This window comes from Myxine glutinosa, chromosome 8, assembly GCF_964187855.1.
Source record: "Myxine glutinosa chromosome 8, kmMyxGlut1.1, whole genome shotgun sequence".
NCBI classification, from domain to species: domain Eukaryota; kingdom Metazoa; phylum Chordata; class Myxini; order Myxiniformes; family Myxinidae; genus Myxine; species Myxine glutinosa.
In genome coordinates, this window is record NC_136268.1 from 139,617,301 (window position 1) to 139,631,933 (window position 14,633).

A 14,633-nucleotide genomic window follows, 5' to 3' on the forward strand; every position below is an offset into this window, starting at 1 on the left:
GCTTGACACTGCATATCACCAGTCAACACCATCCCTACTGTCAAGCCGGGTGGTGGCAACAGTTATGGGGCTGCTTTTCATCAGCAGGGACTGGCAAGCTTGTCAGGATAGAATAGACAATGGATAGTGCAAAGTACAGGAGAATCCTTGATGAAAATCTGCTTGAGTCAGACATGAATCTGTAACTGGGTAGGAGATTCACATTTCAGCAAAACAATGATCTGAAGCGCAAAGCTAAAGCCACAATGGAGTGGCTGAATAAGAAGAAAATAAATGTCCTTGAGTGGCCCAGTCAAAGTCCTGACTTGAACCCAATTGAACATTCATGGCGAGAATTGAAGATTACAGTCCATCAACGATCTCCATCAAACTTGGCAGAACTAGAGCAATTTTCACGTGAAGAAGGGGCAAAGATTTCACCATCTCACTGTGCAAAGTTGGTAGAGATCTACTCAAAAAAGACTCATATCAGTCGTTGCTGCAAAATGGGTTTCCAACAAGTACTGACCTAAAGGGCTGAATACTTTTACAACCAGTGTGTTTTGATTTGTACATATTTTTGCAGGTATTACTGACACGTAACCTCTAACTACAAGTGTTTTGTTTGATCTCTTCAGTTATGAATAAAAAAGTTATTTTATGAAACAACTCCACCTAAGTTATGAAAAAATTGCTCTACATAATTCGTAATCGTACTAAAATACGCAATTTGGCGTCTATCTGTTTGATGATGATGATGATGATGATGATGATGATGATTTTTTGACAGCGATACATTCCGTCGTTACTTATCCAATCTCCAACTTGACAGGAGGACAAAGGGTTACACAATGAAGGTTGTAGCGCATTAATGTGCCCCCCTCCCCAAGGGGGTTTTCTCCCCCGAGCGGGTTTTCCCCGCCATTGCAGTCAATGGGTTGCGTGTTGAGCTGTACATCGATGTTAAGTTAGCTTTATCATGGCGTTTTCCAAAGGCCACTTCCAAAAACAAAACTAACGATAATAGCATAATATTAATGTTATTACAAAACAATATTAAACCAATAATGTCCCACCTCCCCAAGGGGTTTTTCCTCCTTGAACAAGCGTCGAGTCAACGTTTATAAAAATGCCAAAAAGATTTGTATTTTGCATTTGAGCTTAGCTTATCATGGCGTTTTCGTGGGAGCAACGGCCTCTACCAGAAGTAAAAATATTATAAACCACAAACACATATGATTAGCTTTTTAAACAGTCGCTAATGCTGTTTATAACACTAAATAAATAAATTTGGAAGAATCCTGACATCCATGAGGTAAGTTTTGCTTACAGGACTGAGCGAAGATCTACTGTACTCTATATACCCCAAAGGGTTGGGTTAATAACATGACTCTTCCTGCCTCTAACGTGGCGTTTTTCGTAACGAACTTTTTAAACTCGCTCCTGCCGTTTAACACAAAACTGAAAGGGAGGAAGCCCGGGTTGTGCTCATTTACCAAGCAGCTAGATAGCGCTTGCCAAGCCAGTTGTTCAACGGTTTTGAATGGAATGCTTGCTCGAATGCTCAAACCACTTGGTGATCTCTCCACAAGAAACTTGGTAAATGAACACACACCCAATGTTCTTGAGACCCGACCATAGATTGACTGTAATCTCTATACCCCAAAGAGGAATTACACCTTCCAGTCAGGTGGCTTCGTGCTGTATTTAAAGATTACCGTTACCGGGCGGATAAAAGCACAATATTTGGCATGAGGCTCCAATAGGGCCTATTAATTCATGTTAGCTTAGGAGCCCTCCGGAGTTATGGAACTATACACAGAAACTGGGTTCTTAATATTCCAATATGCTTGTATATTTTCAGTGTGTGACTCAACATGGAGCTAAACTGAGATCACTGCGTGATTTGCCAGCGGGACACTGCTGAACCCTTGAAGTGTCCCTTGCAGAGCCCTGGGACAAGTGGTGACAAAACAGATGCCTACACATCATTCCTGACCAACGTAGAACAGTTCCGGGCCATTGGTGCTCTTCCAGCTGAACTCTATTTTGGGAGTGATGAAACTGGTGACAATTTTGCTTTTCATTCTGCTTCCTGGCACAAATTTTTTCCATTTAAAATTCAACAATTCTAAGTTGCAAAGGCAAAGACGAAGAGAGAATACAACCCTGATGATGAACAGAAAAGGCACAGTAAGTGCAAAGCACTGAACGTTCAAAAGTGTTTCTTCTGCGAGAAAGGCGGTGGAAAATGTTCTCCATGAAGTTTCAACATTTGATGCCGACAAAAATATCCGGGACATGATCACAGAGCTAAACGACACCCAACTTATGACTAGAATAGTTGGAGGATATCTAATTGCAATGGAGGCAAAATACCATCTGGCATGTCTGGTCAAGCTGAGAAATCGCTATCGTAGTCTCACTCGCAAGGCAAGCCAAACACCTGAAAACACAGATGAGAAAATGAACGACTCTCAGGCATTTGTAGAACTGACCAGCTACATTGAGAAATCTGTGGACTCTGGAACTCTCCTCTTCAAGCTGTCCGAGATCCACTCTCTGTATGTGAATCGTCTTGAGGAACTGGGCATCAAGAAACTAGTCAACAAGATCAGACTGAAGGGTCATTTGCTAGAACGCTTCCCAGAGGCACAAGAACAGTATGATGGGAGAAACACGGTTCTCATTTTCAAGGAAGGCATGAGAAATATGTTGAAGGAAGCTCTGAAGAATCGAGACTTCTCAGAAGATGCTGTTATCCTGGCCAAAGCTGCTACGATAGTCAGAAAAGACATCTTCAGCCATCAGGGCTTCAAATTCACCGGTTGCTTCCCTGCAGAATGCCAAGAAGACTCACTGCCCTCAAGCCTCAAGTCTCTTGTCTCCATGATCTTGAATGGTTCCAAATTGAAAGATCAAGACTAGCATGACTCGCAGGCTTGCCTAACCATCGGCCAGTGCATCGTTTGCAACACAAAGAAAAAAAAAAAACATCTCGTACTGCTGTGAATACCAGACACACTCTGGAGCGTGAGTCACCCCTCCCCATCTACATTGGCATAAATGTGCATGCACTGAGCAGAAGCAAGAAACTCATCCAGCAGTTATACCAGATGGGCATCAGCATTTCTTATGACAGGATTATGGAAATTGAGGACTGGATCGCCACTTCTACCTGTGAACGCTTTGCAGAAGATGGGGTCGTGTCTCCTGCTTGTCTCCGGAAAGAGTTGTTCACTGTTGGTGCCCTGGACAACCTAGACCACAACCCCAGCTCAACCACTTCCCGAACCTCATTCCAAGGGACTGGAATCAGCCTTTTCCTGACTGATTTCCACGGGACTGACTGTCATCCTGCATGACAAAACCAGTCCTTTGAGCTCTGTCAACGAGACAAGAAGGGAACTCTTCTGCCAGAAGAATCGAGCAATGGACATAGATGGCTTAGTGCTTACTGCTGTTCTGCACTCTTCCATGCAGAACATCCAAAAAGCTTGGTTCTGGCTGGCTGATCCTTGTACATGAATGGTAAGCTGTTCTCCATGCCCTGGGGTCCAACCTATTTGATTGCAATCTCGGGCCATTAATGTATTAGACCACTTTTCCAACTGCCTTGTCACACCAAGCAACACGTACAGCCACCTGTGACAAAGTGAGAATACCCCGAATGAGGCTGAGCAGGTAGTAAACACATTTATGTACATATGTAAACACACAACACATTTATATGCACACATATATACGTGTGTAATATATATATATATTGTTACGGTTTTCAGAACCGTCACTTGTAAATAATAATCCCTTGTAAATAATTCCCTGTAAATATCCCCATTTTCCAAAGGTCAAAGGTCGCACCCTAGTTAGTCCATATTGCAACACGTAGGGCACCATAGGAACTTCTTCAGTTATTTCATTAGTATGTGTTTCAGGTAAGGCTCTGTTTCCAATAGTTTGACTCTGCGTTGCATTAATCAAATAACATAGGCCCCTTTTCAAATCCCATTCATTTTGCGGCTTAGCCTCTCTCCAAATTGGGTTACGCGCCTCTGCTCGCCCAGCAGCGTTCGCTGCATTGAGCCTTTGCTGCCTTAAGCGCTCTCCCCGAACGCCATTAACCATGCGGTCAGAGCGGAGAAAAAGGGGGAGGAGTTATCGGAGCGAGGCATAGCCCTGTTAAGGGCGGAGTCGGTGAGCCCTCGCGACCAACCAGGGCCGAGGTGAGCTCCCCGGTGGGTGTGTCCAAAAAGCACGCGGCTTGATACGCGAGCGCGTAATATAAGCGCTCGCGTGGGACTACTTACGGGGGGGAGAGAGAGCGTGGCAGAGCTGGAGCTGTGAGTTGAGAGAGAAGGCGTGCTGCTAAGAGCTGTGACGAGTGAGCTGAGAGACGAGCTACTTCGAGGACGACAGCTGGGACGTCTGCCGAATATCAGTCTCGAACGTTGGAAGCCTCCCTCCCCGATATATACCCCGTATTAACCAAGGTCCGCTCGCTTTCGCCCGCCGCGAACAGCGCTGTCTGCTGGGGTACACCGTGGACCAGGGCCGGAGCCACGCTGTTCATCTGCCGAAACCTTCCCTCCCTACGATCATTCCTCCATACGTGTAAGTCTGTTTGTGTTGTCCTGGGCGTGATATTTAAGGCTGTATAAGGTTGCCCTGTGTCTGCTTCTTCTTCCTCTTCCACTGTACATTCTTGCTTTCATTTCCTCTTCAGTATTGTTAATAAATTCTGTGTTCTTCCTTACTTTGGTTTCTGTTCCTCCATTCGATCGCCTTAGTCTTTTCTCCATTGAGTACCTGTGGCACGATTTGGCCAATCGCTTTAATCGGGTTTAGCCCTTTTGTTAATGCCTCGGACTGCGGATTGCTAAACCGCTCGGCAATTTCCATCTGTCCGTGGTTCGAGCGGGAATTATCTCCCCGCTTTGCGGAGAGATTGGCACTCAGGTATTTGGGACCAACCAATCTTGACCACCCTGGCCAATCTCGACCGCAAAGGAGCGTTATAATTTCCAGGGCTGGGGGATCGGCCAGTTTAAAAGACAAGGGGGTTAACACCCCCCCCCCCCTTGGTAAGGAGAGCGCCGACCCCCGGATCCGCAACAATATATATATATATACATATACAGTCACGTGAAAAAGTAAGTACACCCCATGTAAAGTTTGACTTTTTCAACATATTTCAACATACAGCTATTTGATCTACATTTCAACAATATTGATAGACAAAGGTGATATTATATAAAGGATTATTACTTCACGTGTTGTACCACTCGTGACTACCACTCTTTGGAGGGCAGCCTTGCACATTCCTCAAGAATTTTGTTCAAATTCGAAAAACCGGCATCTCGTCAAAAACGGGACGATGCCATAAATTACAAAACTAGAAAGCATCTCAAAATGCACAGCCTGTCTGCGTCCGTTTTGTACCCAAACTAAAGTTGACTAAAACAACAGCTAAAAAAAAAATGTTAATTTTATTAATTTTTGTTTTCCATATTCTCAAAATAAAGGTTTGTTGAAAATTTAATGACAAAAGCACATATGGTTAAAAAGGTATGGCTTGAACGCATGCACGGGCGCACGCAGGCACGCGAAGCGATCGCAAAACCCCGCCTCATGCTGGTAGTCGTTAAAGATCCCACGGTGTCCTTCGCAAAGAGTATGCGAGCTATCGTGAGCACCAAATTAAAATTTTCTGCCCTAACCAGCAAAGTGCATTGCATCAGCGGCACAGCCACGCCATTAGCCAACGATGCTACCCCGCAGCCTTGTGCTGCATACGAATGAAGAACCCCCGCTCCTCCCCAAGGGGGTCGCTCTGCCCCTCAGCTGGACATGTGGATTCATCGTGGTAGTCGTACAAAGCTTTTGGTGCAATCTCCCTTATTCTTTTAACGAACAATGAAGCACTCTTAACGAACAAACAGATGCAACATCGATATATAATGAAGGGAAAGTATGTATGTATCATCTATTCTTCCAAGAGGATTTGACCAAAGAAGCTGAAATTTTCAGGGAATAATGAGGGCACCATGAGGTTGTGCCGGTGGTGCAGGTTTAATTGGATACCATCAAGTTTTCAAAAAAACTATAACGACACTCTTCGACATCACAAGATTGACCGATATGCATCCACCCACATTATTACATCATTGTAATACTTGTATCAAGTTTGCTTTAAATCCATTCAGGTGTTCTCGTTATCACATTTTTACCTGACATGACCTCTGACCTTTGACCTCTTGACTCCAAATTCTAATCATTTAATCTTTACATCATTATACATACCCGTACCAAGTTTGAATTAGATCACTTCAGCCTTTCTCAATTTATAGACATATTAGACTTTGACCTCGGACCTCTTGACCCCAAAATTAATCAGTTAATCTTTACATCATTCTACATAATTGTACCAAATGTGTTCAGAATCCCATCACTGGTTCACAAGTCATCATGGTAACAGGATTTTTACCTAACATGACCGCCGACCTTTGACCTCATGACCCCAAAATCTAATCAGTTCATCGTTACCACATTATACGTACCTGCACAAAGTTTGACTAAGATCCCTTCAGCCATCCTTAAGTTATTGCGGTAACGAAACCTATCACGGACTGACGGACAACCTGAAAACATAATGCCTCCGGCGACTTCGTCAACGGGGGCATAAAAATGGGGAGTGGGGTTGCAAATTTTCAAAAAGTCTGATAAGGACTAATTCGAGAAAATATCAAAATAAAAGTTGCAGAAAATGGTCGATTTAGTGGAGGCAGTGACATCGATTCCTGGAAAATGAAAATGATGAGAAAATTTATTTTGGGAAAATATTTAGTGTGCAGCAAAAGTCTAATTGCAATTCAAACACGTGCATCAGAATTCCAAGAACAAAAAACTAGAACAATGCGACTGTGTCACCAATATGTCTCCGCATAGTCCCACAACGGGTAGATGCCATCACTCTGCATATGTATAGGTAGGGGATCACGTTTGTGAAGTTTTGTGTTGATCGGATAAGGTTCGTTTTTCTCTCCAAGATGACTGCAAAACCACGTGACCTATGACATCATTTTCAAACTATATGCAACAGTGCTGTTAGATGATATTTGTAAAATTTCGCATCGATAGGGTGAGCGGTTTCAGAGATATAATTATTTAACATTTTCCTTCAATCCAATATGGCTGCCAAACCATGTGACCTATGATGTCATATATTTAATATTTCAATACAAATGGGTCATAGATCATGTACATGCAATTTCAGATTTTTAGGATAAGGAATTAGATTAAAACATTTTTGGCTGGTATACCACTTCACCTATGATGTCATCATTATCATGCTTTTGTTGTTCCCCATTGGGAGTACTTGACAATGTGCCAAGTTTCAATTTTTTCCATTCAGCCGTTTCCGAGAAATAATTTTATTATTTGCTTTTAATCCAAGATGGCTGCCATATCATGTGACCTACGACGTCACAATCATCATAAAAACATTGTGCATGGGTGTCACTCATACCCTGAAAGTTTCGTCTCAATTGGACATGTGGTTGCTGAGAAAAACGAGGTTTAGCCCGTACGAATGGACGGACGGACAACCCAAAAACGTAATGCCTCCGGAGACTTTGTCGGCAGAGGCATAAAAACCCAAAGCAGCACAAGAAAAACATTGGATTCCATTTGTCAGGCTACAAGACAAAGGCATCACCAACAATCGGAATATTCCGCTCGGAGAGCAGCTACTTTCTAGTCATAACAATGGGATGCACAATTTCCTAAATAGTCAGGGCCCTTAGGGATATTTTGGGGCCGTTTGGTTCAAATTCTTCCAAAAGCACCAAATTTGGCCCAGATGTTGCCCATGCCATACTCTTTCGATTTTTGACGGGCGCCAAGACGGGCGCCCCCCCCCCCCCCCCGGGGGCCCCATATTGGCGAAATACTAAATGGCCGCCACCGGATTAGAGGAAAATCAGTTAAATGACCAAAAGGGTTGGAATCATGTATGATACCACTTTTCAGGGGTTTTCGAGGTCGAGGAATCCAATTATGATGTTATTTTGATGATTCGAGGTCAAGGTCAACCCTCAAGGTCATCTTAAAGGTCATTTTTGAGTCAAACGTCAGTTTTTGAGTTTTTTGTCAAGATTTACGTGAGGTTCACCATTTTATGTTTCTGGGTTGGGTAATCGAACTCTGACCTTATTTTTGCCAATTAGAGGAAATATTTACATGTCTATTTCCTAATTTTCAGGCATATGCAGTTCATCAGTCTAATTACAAAGGTACGGATTTTGATGTTTTATGAACTGTATGCCATATCCTTGTGTTTAATTTTTGTGCGATCATGATCCGGGTTCATGTATACATGATTGTATACATGTCATAAATATGACGTCATAGGTCATGTGACCTGGCGGCCATATTGGATTTTATGAAAACCTTAAAAATGGATCCCTGCCTTCATTTTTCGATCGATTCATTTTGAACTTTGACCACTTATAGTACGCCATGTGATTGGATGCATATCCTAATTATGACGTCATAGGTCAGGTGACATGGCGGGATGGACCGGTATGGTCCCCGGATCATACCGCCCTTGGCGCCCGTCAAAAATCGAAATAGTATGGCATGGGCAACATCTGCACCAAATTTGATGCTTTTGGAAGAATTTGAACCAAAATATCCCTAAGGGCCCTGACTAAAAGGACGAGTTCATTCCGTTCAAACCGTCTTCTATATTGTCTTTCACAGACTGGTGCACCTAACCTGCAAATGCACAGCTTGAACAGGTACTCAATTTCCTCGCAGGTAAGAACAGTAGAATTACCTGTTAGCAGGAGGAGGAGCAAGTGCCTTCTACCCAGCGGTGGAAAGCTCTCGGGCGGCGCTGCCTAGTAACTATAAGCACACAGATGCTGCTGTTGGCATCATGCTCACCGTATCAGCAATGGAGGCCCAGACTCCACAAACAAAGACAGGTGTGCTTTGGGGAGTCAAAACATATTTCCCTTTTTGAAAACGCAATTTATAACATCTATAACATGGGATAAACCTCATGTGGTAATATAACGCTTCAACGAGCAAATGCAATTGGGTGACGGAGCCGGTCACTTAATCAGGAAGCGGAGAAAATCCCAACATATTTATCTTCTAGTGTGGACATTGCAGTTTATGGGATTTTGTGCAAAACATGACAAATGCTTAAAACGTCAGCTTCGCTCTGCGTTCCAGGCCAGGTAGAGCCACCTTTAGCAGATTAAAAACCCCATATTGCACGTTTAAATACGGGTGTTATTGACAATGGTCGGTTCCCAAATTTATTTGATCAATAGATATCTCTGATCGTTACAAAAAAAAAACCTGTTGGGCTCAATTTCTGGTGGAACAATCATCCCCCGACGTGAAACCTCCAAACGATTGAGTCTTTGGAACAATTTGATTGGGATTCAAACCTTGCACCTTCAGGTGTGGTACAGGTGCTTAAAACCACTGAATGAATGAATACCCAGGATTCGATCACTGGAAACATCAGCATAAACTATCGTGTCGTGTGTCGCCAGAGTTGGAATCCCGAGCCAACTACAAACTGCCATCCTGGTGTTTCACAGTCTACGCTTCGATGTCCCTCGGATGGACGTTAAACTGGGCGTCATGCCGGCATTTGTAGGTGGGCTTTAAAGATCACATCGAGTCCTTCGCAAAGCTATTGCTGGCACTGCAATCAAATTCCTACAGGGGGCACTGCATCAGCAGCAGAGCCATGCCCCAAGATGATGCAATCCAGCATGGACGAGCACCAACTGAAATGAAACGAATCCTTTCATAGTGGGAGGTCCAATCAATGGCACGATTCTCATCACACACTCATTTCCACCTCATCGCACTGCGTGCGTGGCCAAGGAACAAGTGTGTGTATGTATATATATATATATATATATATATAAATAAATAAAAGAGACAGAATTGTGGGGAACAGAAATGAAACAACGAGGTGTGTGCGTGTGTGTGTATATATATATATATATATAAATAAATAAATAAATAAATAAGACAGAATTGTGGGGAACAGAAATGAAAAAACGAGATGTGTGTGCATGTGTATATATATATATATATATAAATAAATAAATAAATAAGAGAGACAGAATTGTGGGGAACAGAAATGAAAAAGCGAGATGTGTGTGCATGTGTATATATATATATATATATATATATATATATGTGTGTGTGTGTGTGTGTGTGTCTCAAGTGGAGGATTCAAACGTCAATCCCAAATTAATCCCATCAGCTTCATCTTCGCTTGCAGTTGTTTCGAGGAAAGAGGCTCAAGTCCCTGCAGGTATTCCCATCGTAATACCCATTACCTGGCTAATGATGCAGGGAAGGAACCCAGGTTCAAATGTCATGTCCAATAGTCTTGTGACGTCCCGCGTGTGACGTATGTACGTACGAGCTCCTCCACGAGCCTTGAATTCGTTAATCCTGTTGATCCTCCAATGGAATGCAAAACATAAACACCACTCGCTCCCTCACTCCACTCAGTATATAAATAATGATATCACGGTGGAATGAGACGATTATAAATATAGAAAGAAAACTGTAAAAATAAATATATCACAGAGAGCCGAGTTGTGTTGTGTTGTGAAGGCAAAAACGAAGACGAAACGAGTTCGCACATATTCTATGTGACGGAAACGGGGATTGGATCATCAGGTGAGTGTCGAGCGAGTGAGTATACGCACTCCAAAGAATGGTGAGTGGGTTGCTGCTGGGGATGAGAAAGAGCGCGTAGAGTGAAGCAGAGTGCAGGATGAACATGGTCACCACGTTCCGCCACACGATCCTCCACGGCGGCGGCGGCTGACTGGAGTTGGACTCGACGAAGGCTTCCTTTACCTCAGAATCAGCCTCGGCCGCTCCATCTTGCTCCACAGTGACGTCTTTGCGTTCCCTCGGAGCCATGATCAGCGATCACTGTTTCTGCGAATTAAGACTAGAAAACCGGTTAAACAGGAGATCGGTTTTCTTCTTCGGATTGATTATTCCCCCTTTTTAATTTTATTAAATGTCCTGCGCTCATTCACTTGCGTACGAAATCCACACTCCAGATTACGACCATCGTCATTACGCCTGTCCCTGTCCCTGTCCGACGTTCAGCTCCAGTTCCAAAGTAGAACTCCGCGGCGTTATCAGCGTTCGACCTCAATATATATAACACCACCTTCTGTTGCCAAACCCAACAGACGGCGAGTACAAAGCTACGTGCTCCAGGCTCCAGCGGCAAAGCTCCAAGCAGCAGATTGGTCCCTGAATGGGCAACTCATGGCTCCGCCCTCATAAACACGGTCTCCACATCCTCGAGCATCTCCCATTGGCTGCCGTTGCCGCCACGTCAGACGCAAGGATCCTCCCCATTGGCTGCGGTAACGCGCGATCGTCATACATCGTAACGCCATTGGCTTTGGATACGTCGCACGAGTTCGCTTCAGCTCCGGCCGCGGATCGGGTGGTGAAAGGGACGTGTGAGATTTTCATCAAGAATGTTCGAAAAATTCCGGCTGATTCAACCTTGAAGGGAACCTGCGAACCGAACATCGTTACAACGATCGTCACCGAAACGAGCACTCACTCGTCTCTGTGCAGATCAATTTCATTACCCTGCGCTCGTGAAGCTAAAACGTGGTTAGGCATTCGAGTGCGTCCATACATGTGGCATGTCTGCATTTTTTTAAATTCATTTTCTCGGCAACAGTTGGTCCGATTGACACGAAATTTTACCAAAGGAGCACCTCTGCCTGTACAAATTTTTTATTCATAATTATGACGTCATAGGTCACGTGCTATGCACGCCATCTTGGAAAACACCTGTATATCAGCGTTTACAAATCAAATGATTGCAGCATTCATAAATCAAATGTTATCAGCGTTTACCAATCAATTGATTTTAGTATTTACAAATCAAATTATATCAGCATTTTCAAATCAAATGATTTCAGTATTACAAATCAAATGATACCAGCATTGACAAAACAAATATTAGCGTTTACAAATAAATTGATATCAGCACTTACAAATCAAATAATATATTGGCGTTTACAAATGAAATATTAGCGTTTACAAATCAAATGATATCAGCATTTACAAAACAATATCAGCATTTACAATTCAAATAATGTTGGCATTTACACATCAAATGATATCAGCGTTTACAAATCAAATAATATATTGGCGTTTACAAATGAAATATTAGCGTTTACAAATCAAATGATATCAGCATTTACAAAACAATATCAGCATTTACAATTCAAACAATTACACATCAAATGATATCAGCGTTTACAAATCAAATAATATATTGGCGTTTACAAATGAAATATTAGCGTTTACAAATCAAATGATATCAGCATTTACAAAACAATATCAGCATTTACAATTCAAATAATGTTGGCATTTACACATCAAATGATATCAGCGTTTACAAATCAAATGATTTTGGCATTTACAAATCAAATAGTATCAGCGTTTAAAAAATGATAAGCATTTACAATTCAAATACCAGCGTTTACAAATCATATATCAGCATTTACAAAACAATATCAGCATTTACAATTCAAATAATATTGGCATTTACACATCAAATGATATCAGCGTTTACAAATCAAATATCAGTGTTTACAAATCAAATCAAATCAGCATTTACAAATCAAATGATATCAGCGTTTACAAATCAAATGATATCAGTGTTTACAAATCAAATCAAATCAGCATTTACAAATCAAATGATATCAGCACATACAAAACGATATAAGCATTTACAAATCAAATAATATATTGGAGTTTACAAATGAAATATTAGCGTTTACAAATCAAATGATATCAGAATTTACAAAATAATACCCAATTCAAATAATGTTGGCATTTACACATCAAATGATATCAGCGTTTACAATTCAAATAATGTTGGCATTTACACATCAAATGATATCAGCGTTTACAAATCAAATGATTTTGGCGTTTACAAATCAAATAGTATCAGCGTTTACAAAACGATATAAGCGTTTACAAATCAAATACCAGCGTTTACAAATCATATGATATCAGCATTTACAAAACAATATCAGCATTTACAATTCAAATAATATTGGCATTTACACATCAAATGATATCAGCGTTTACAAATCAAATGATACCAGTGTTTACAAATCAAATCAGTATTTACAAATCAAATGATATCAGCGTTTACAAATCAAATTATTTTGCCATTTACAAATCAAATGATAGCATTTACAAATCAAATCATATAATATCAGCGTTTATAAATCAAATTATATCAACATTTACAAATCAATGTATATCAGCATTGTTAGGGTTGTTACTAAATGAGAGGTAGTGGTGTTAGTAGTGTCGTTTACTCGTAAAGAGTTAGGGTGGTTATTAAATGAGAGGTAATGGTGTTAGTGAGGTCGTTTACTAGTAAAGAGTTAGGGTGGTTATTAAATGAGAGGTAGTGGTGTTAGTAGGTTCGTTAACCATTAAAGAGTTAGGGTGGTTATGAAATGAGAGGTAGTGGTATTAGTAGGGTCGGTAACTAGTAAAGAGTTAGGGTGGTTATTAAATGAGAGGTAATGGTGTTAGTGGGGTCGTTTACTAATAAAGAGTTAGGGTGGTTATTAAATGAGAGGTAGTGGTGTTATTGGGGTCGTTTACTAGTTAAGAGTTAGGGTGGTTATTAAATGAGAGGTAGACTGTTAGTAAAGCTGTAGTTGTGTGGTAAGGTTTTAGTAGGGTTGTTAACAAGTAAGGAGTTAAGGGTTGATATTAAATTAGAGGAAGAGGTGTTAGTACTGTAGGGTTGTTAAGTGCCAGGTAGGTTGTTAGTAAAGTTGTAGTTGAGGGATAGAGGTGTTAGTAAGGTTGTTAACTAGTAAAGATTTTGGGTTGTTATTAAATGAGAGGTCGTCTGTTCATTAAGCTGTAGTTGATATAGGTAGTGGTGTTAGTACTGTAGTGTTGTTAAGTGAGCGGTAGATTGTTGGTTAAGCTCTAATTGGGTGGTGGAGGTGTTAGTAAGGGTGCGAAATGAGAGGTAGAGGTGTCAGCAAGGTTATTAAATGAGAGGTATCTGGTGTCAGTAAGGTTGTAGTTGAGAGGTAGCTGGTGTTAGTAAGGTTGTTGAATGAAAGGTAACGGTGTTAGTAAGGTTGTTGAATGAGAGGTAACAGTGTTAGTAAGGTTGTTAAATGAGAGGTATCTGGTGTTAGTAAGGTTGTTAAATGAGAGGTATCTGGTGTTAGTAAGGTTGTAGAATGAGAGGTAACAGTGTTAATAAAGTTGTAGTTGAGAGGTAGCAGTGTTAGTAAGGTTGCTAAATGAGAGGTATCTGGTGTTAGTAAGGTTGTTAAATGAGAGGTATCTGGTGTTAGTAAGGTTGTTAAATGAGAGGTATCTGGTGTTAGTAAGGTTGTAGAATGAGAGGTAACAGTGTTAGTAAAGTTGTAGTTGAGAGGTAGCAGTATTAGTAAGGTTGTTAAATGAGAGGTATCTGGTGTTAGTAAGGTTGTAGAATGAGAGGTAACAGTGTTAGTAAAGTTGTAGTTGAGAGGTAGCAGTGTTAGTAAGGTTGTTAAATGAGAGGTATCTGGTGT

The 14,633-nt window shown here is 41.4% G+C and overlaps 1 protein-coding gene across 1 annotated transcript in view; it reads right to left on the reverse strand.

Moving 5' to 3' along the window:
* Window positions 1-11,301, reverse strand: part of LOC137432955 (acyl-CoA desaturase) — a 36,209-nt gene extending 24,908 nt beyond the window's left edge. The window contains exon 1 of the mRNA XM_068125301.2: window positions 10,731-11,301. Within this exon, the coding sequence (XP_067981402.1) occupies window positions 10,731-10,950 (220 nt within the window). The 5' untranslated portion in view covers window positions 10,951-11,301. The remainder of the gene's footprint in view (window positions 1-10,730) is intronic.
* Between the last annotated feature and the right edge of the window lie 3,332 nt (window positions 11,302-14,633).